Source organism: Lontra canadensis, unplaced genomic scaffold (assembly GCF_010015895.1).
Source record: "Lontra canadensis isolate GAN:19392208 unplaced genomic scaffold, GSC_riverotter_1.0 scaffold31, whole genome shotgun sequence".
NCBI lineage: Eukaryota > Metazoa > Chordata > Mammalia > Carnivora > Mustelidae > Lontra > Lontra canadensis.
Genome location: NW_022631025.1, coordinates 11603266 through 11609353, shown reverse-complemented (window position 1 = coordinate 11609353; position 6088 = coordinate 11603266). Strand labels below are relative to the sequence as shown.

Genomic DNA, 6088 nt, shown 5'->3' with positions numbered 1-6088 from the left:
GAGATTGGCTGTGTGTTGGGCTTGCTGTTTGTTAGGATCCTGAAAGCTAATGTGGTCGCGTCAGGTCTTTAAGCCTGCTAGAATTTCTTCTGTAGATTTGTAAACACCCACGTTCATAAAACGGGTAAAGAAGCATTTTGGGTGGCTAACATCCAGGTCTGGACTTGCTGCTCTCAGCTCTTCCCTCATTAGACTTCTCTCCCTACCCCTGGAGAAGGTATCATTCCGGGTGAAAATTTCATTTCTTGAAGGGGGCGGGGTCCTGAGAACCCGGCTTGAGATGTTTTGACAGCCCACCATTCTGGCACAAACTACTCCAATGATGGAAGAAAAACCCTCCTCTCTCGCACCCCCTTCCCTCTTTGATCTGTACTTCTCCTGCAGTGTGCAGTGTCATCTCCAAAGCAATTCTCCAGAGCTTCTGTGTTTCTCTCTAATTGCCATTAGAGAGAGCCGAGAATCCTTCTCCTTAGCTCTTCTGCAGGGTTCCTAACTATTCTCTTTGACTAAAGTTACTCACTAAAAATGAAAGGGGCTCCGAGGATCAAAGGCTGTGTGTTTTCAGAATGGTGCTGGCACTTTTGTGGGGGTCCTTTAACAGTGTGAACAGTGAGGGGCAGGAGGAGAGGCAACTGCATGTTTCAGCATTTTCTTGGGGCGGACTTCTCCCAACTCCAAGGGAGCCTCACCATGTGGCATTTTATTAAGCCTGTGGCCTTCATGAAAGGCCGCATCTTGCATTCTGCCAAATGCCACCCTGTAGTATAGCATGAGGAAACCCATACCGACCTCACAGGCTCCCATCTTCCACTTACCCCCATTTATGAAATGCATGGCAACTGCAAGGAAACATCCAGGTTTAATCTGCCTTCTCAGCTTCATTATCTGGTCCAAGAAATGCATACAGTGGTGCATACTTAGTGGAAGTGATTAGCAGGCTCCTACTTCAACATCAACACAAGCTTCCTTAGAAGGCGGGTCATGGTGGAAGGGACTCAGTCTGGGCTGGGCACTGTTCTGGGTGCTTGGCTGACAGGATCCCATTCAGTCCTCCTAATAACCTTAGGTGTGTAGTTTCATTTGTATCTCCATTTACGGAGGAAGACTAAAGCCCAGCGTAGGTGAGTAGATTGCCCAAGGCCAGGGTCAAAATTAGAACGGGAACCACGCAGCCTGATTCTAGAGTTCAGTTGCTTACTACTGCGTCAGCGTCACACCAAAGAAGTGATCTGGAAGAAATGTGGAACACTTCTTCTTCAAGGGCTTTTAGCTCAGCAATTAGATGATTGAATCACCAGAAAACTGAGCCCCAGGCTTTAATCCTGGGTCCCCATGATTATGAAAGAAAGACGGAAGACAACACTTGTCTTTGGAGTGCAATAGACTAGTTTTTTTTTTTAATTTTTATTTTTTATAAACATATAATATATTTTTATCCCCAGGGGTACAGGTCTGTGAATCTCCAGGTTTACACACTTCCCAGCACTCACCATAGCACATACCCTCCCCAATGTCGATAACCCCACCCCCCCACCCCCTTCCCCCCATCAACCCTCAGTTTGTTTTGTGAGATTAAGAGTCACTTATGGTTTGTCTCCCTCCCAATCCCATCTGGTTTCATTTACTCTTCTCCTACCCCCTTAACCCCCCATGTTGCATCTCCTCTCCCTCATATCAGGGAGATCATATGATAGTTCAATAGACTAGTTTTGATCTAAATTCTGGTTTTACTACTTACGTGTTTTTAGACCTGTTAGTAATTTCTCAAGTCCTCAGTTGCTTAATCTTTGAAGTGGGCACATGACCACAGCATCTACTCGGTAGGGTGCTGTTGACAGGAACTTTGGTAATGCGTTCAGAGTGCCGACCACAATACATGATCATTCACCTTTTGTGGAAATAGAATCGTGACAAAATGAACCAGCTGGCGGTGGGGGGATTTATTAAAGTGAAATTGTTGAGTAGAAGATACTCAGACGCTGAATTTTCAACAAGGCAAGTCAGTGGTCTGGATTCCACCAATAGATGAGGTTTTCTGCAAGTGTCCTTAGCTCGTGAGAGAGATAGCGTTGTAATGCAGTGTGTCAGGTGCTAACTACTCCACAGGGAAAATTCAAGTTGTCCCCAAATCTGAATTACATCAGGGTCCCAGCATGTCACATCTCCTCTCCCCTCTACTGATTCTGCTTCAGAATGCATACACTGTGGGGCTAGGATTTACTAATCTCCTCGAGGTCTTTAGAAATGCAAAATCAGTGTAGCCATGGGGAGGGACTTAGGAAAAATCGGGAAGATGGTAATGTTATAAGGATGTGGGGATTCTCGGGGTGCCTGGGTGCCTCAGTGGGTTGAGCCTCTGCCTTCTGCTCAGGTCATGATCCCAGGATCCTGGGATGGAGCCCTGCATCAGGCTCTCTGCTCAGCAGGGAGCCTGCTTCCCCCACTCCCGCCCCCTGCCTGCCTCTCTGCCCACTTGTGATCTCTCTCTATGTCAAATAAATAAATAAAATCTTTTAAAAAAATGTGGGGATTCACCTGGCCAGCCAAGGGTCAACTGCACCCACAGAGTCTGATGCTGGGGGTGGGGGGTTGGGGGAGCGAGGTGGTAGCAGGAGGTCCCACTGGGTTGTGACATGAACTTCCTCTTGCCAATGCCAGAACTTCTCTTCAAGTGAAATGATCCAATTTCTACCTGCAGATGGAAAGTTCTCCTTGATTCTGTCTTTTGCCACAGGAGCCAGAATCATGCTAACTCAGCCACTCTCTCTCTCTCTCTCTCACTCTCACTCTTAAAGCTGTCCTTCAAAAATGAGGGGGTGGGTATCCCCACATGAGGAAACTCATCTTTTATGTAAAGCATCCTGTGTGGCACATTGAGGGTTAAATTTTTGTTGCAGAGAAAGAGTATCAAGTGGCTTTCCAGGAAGATATAAGCCCCAGTTTAGAAACTGCCATTTCTGAAAGGTAAGCCCAACGTACATTAGTTTGCACTGCTTTCTAAGAAAGGGATAACTTGCCGCTCCCTGTGGCCGGGGGTTGGTTCGCTTCTGTCAGTCTGCCTGTCCATCATGGATACAATGTATATATCAGGGCGAGGACCTTCTGTCACAGTTAATAAAAATCCCGGGAACACGACAGAGATCCCTTCTCCTAGAGATCCGTTTTACAGCAGCTCCATTTCTTCGGTCACATAAATCAAAAGGGGAGTCTTTATCTTATCATTTGGAGGCATTCCTTCTCCCTCTGTGTCCTAGCCCCTCCCCTTGTGCCAGTTTCCAGCCCCTCAAAGATGCTTTGTGCAAGAAAGTGCAAGTTGCTCGTTCTGGCTTTATTGATTTTCCCTCTTGCTCTCCTCCTGGCTGCCCCCCCAAGCAAGCGAGAGCAGAGCAAATGGCCCGGGTTCTCCCCCAGCGCCTGACTTGCGTTCACTGGGAGGAGAGCGGGAGAGGGAAGGCGCATTCGGAGCGGGCCGCTCTCACTGCGACCGCAGGCTGGTTCGCGCAGGCTGTCCTTCTCCTTCCAAGCCGCGCATCCCCTCCCCGAAGCAGCAGGCTGTGTGCCTTCATTCAGCCACATTTGGTATGCATGAGCACGGCTGCAGGGAGAGGGGAGGTGGCTTTCTTAAGAAGGTTCCGTGGCTCAGGCAACGCCACTTGACTAGTCTCCCAAGTTCCAGCAAGCCTCTGCCCTGATGGAATTTGCAGGTGTGGACATGACCATGGGATGCCAAGGCCGTGGGGGACGGTTTGTTTTCTAGGCATTGCTCAGGGTTGCCGTTTTTGGTTCTCCCGGTGGAATTTGGAAGGGGTCATGAATCAGACTGATGCTCCTCGTCCCCTAAACTGGACCATCCGGAAGCTGTGCCACGCAGCCTTTCTCCCATCTGTCAGACTTCTGAAGGTACTGTAACTTGCTGCTTTGAATGGCTCTAATTGTGCTTTTCAGGTCTAAATACCCAACTTCGCACTTGGGCTGGGACACACCTTTTGGGGAGCACAAACGCTTATGGTATTGGCTCCATTGCCTAAGGCTGGAGAGAGGCTCTCAGCGGTCCATCACCCGCCCCCACCCCATGGTGTCAGGGAGGAGAGATGGTCTGAGCCACATTTGAGAATGAGAGTATGATGGCAGAGAATGGGCTGCCTGAGTGCTCTCCCCCTACAGCCCCCCACCCTAAACATCCCTGAAATAGAATTAATTAACTTCTTTGGGAGGGTGGGAACCATAGTGGGAGTGAAATCTCTTCCTCCTGGGTGTTTGGCTCTTCCTTGTGGTTTTTTTTCCACCCCGCTCCCTGGGGAAGCCCTTCGACCCACTTTCCCTTTAAATGGAACCTGAGAGAACAAAGGATTCTCCTCACTATTTTAAAAGCCCTGTGTCCTTAGGTGGTCGCTCAGGTAAAGACAAAGAATGAATCTCATCGGTTGGTGACTTCTTAGGTGTCCTTGTTTTTTAGAAAAGTGTGATAATTTTCGTCTCCTACGTGAAGCCCGTAGTGGGAAAGTGTTGTTAAATATATGTTGAATGTAATCCTTGAGCTCCTGCTCTGAGTTACACAAAAGAATGGGACTACACCTGGGCTCAGAATTGTCACCTTGTGTTTGCAGCACTCCTCTCTCGGGAGGCCAGTGTGTTAAAGATCCGGGAAAAGTCCCCACAACTGCATAATAATTCATCTTCATCATCTGCCATATAGGGAAGAAAAATCACATGAAATTTAAAAGGTGCAGAAAACAAGTATTTCCCTAGAAGAGAGAATGTACTAACACTTATTTGGGAAAAGTATGTATCTCTGGAAGTCCCACATCCACGTGAAGTTAAAAAGGCAAAGTTCCTTATTCTCTTTTCCATATTAATATGATACCATGATTTAATGACCGCTAGATATTGAGCCTAATTGACCACAACAGAGGATTAAGGAATTAGTCCTAAATAAATGACATTTGCAGCATTTTTTTTCTTTTTTCTTTTTTCTTTTCTTTTTCTTTCTTTCTTTTTTTCTTTTTTCTTTGTTAAGGCTGTGGTTTGGTTGGGTCAAGTTAGACATGGACAGTTAGTTCTGTGCAGCTAAGTGGCTCACAAGAGAGCATTACCAACTGTCTGAGTTTTCTTTATCCTGTTCAGCAAAATCCCCATGTTAACTTTGACAAAGGCTGCCCCATGTCCTGTTCAAACCCCCATCATAATGTTGTCATGGCGATGGTTTGCTTCCCTAAGACAGTATTGAGGAGGAAAAGCCAATTTGGGAATAAAGAGTGGGAGAGAAGCGTCCTTGGATGTAAGTGTTTTTGCTGTATAGGAACAACATGTGTGATAGGGCATGAGAGAGAATGAGGCCAGGGAAGGAAACAAATGAATGTAATTTTTCCTCCAGAATCACTGTTGAATCAAGGGTCTGGGGCAAAGGATGTCTTGGCAAATCCAACAAGGACTGAGAAAATTGACGCTAGCAGTCCCATGTGCAATGAGAAACATTTTTCACTTGAAGTCATTAATTGGCCCTACCCTCCCCAAATAATGCTTTTTAACTTACAAAATGACCTTCTTAACAGGCATGTGCAAAATAGCACTCTCAATATATTATTCATTAATACTCTAATTTTTTTTTTAATGGAAAACTTTATTCATCGTTTCATAGTCACAAAACCAGCAGAGAAGTATGTATGTGAGGTAGATTACTTATTTTGAGAACAGCTGTTGTCTTTTTTAATGGAAACCACTGTTGATGTTCTCTACCAGCAGGCATTGTCAATGTTATACCAATACTGTGATTGGTGTACAGTTGGCTCCTACCATGCTTTTTTAACATGGTACTTTATAACAATTCATCTAATAAAGTGTACTGATGAGTGTCCTTCCGAGTCTCTCAATACATGAAAGACAGGATGTGTGTTACTAGAGAAGTTCATTTCCAAATGACATCTGTATTTTTGAAAGATCATACCTATCCTAGGAAACTTCAGATAGTGAACATATTTCAAACTCTTTAAAAAAAGAAAGTGACACCAGATTCTTCCAGCAATACTTAAAAAGAAAGGAAAGCTACTTTGGTTTATTCAGTTTTATATCACCAACGTTCTGGATATGG

At 45.6% G+C, this 6088-nt stretch overlaps 1 protein-coding gene across 18 annotated transcripts in view; it reads left to right on the top strand.

The window, feature by feature from the left end:
• The first annotated feature begins 3493 nt into the window (after nucleotides 1-3493).
• LOC116873011 (transient receptor potential cation channel subfamily M member 3) overlaps nucleotides 3494-6088 on the top strand; it is a 484792-nt gene continuing 482197 nt past the window's right edge. For all 18 annotated transcript variants that reach the window (XM_032866614.1, XM_032866613.1, XM_032866612.1 and 15 more), the window contains exon 1: nucleotides 3494-3900. In XM_032866614.1, coding sequence (XP_032722505.1) covers nucleotides 3724-3900 — 177 coding nt within the window. In that variant the 5' untranslated portion in view covers nucleotides 3494-3723. The remainder of the gene's footprint in view (nucleotides 3901-6088) is intronic.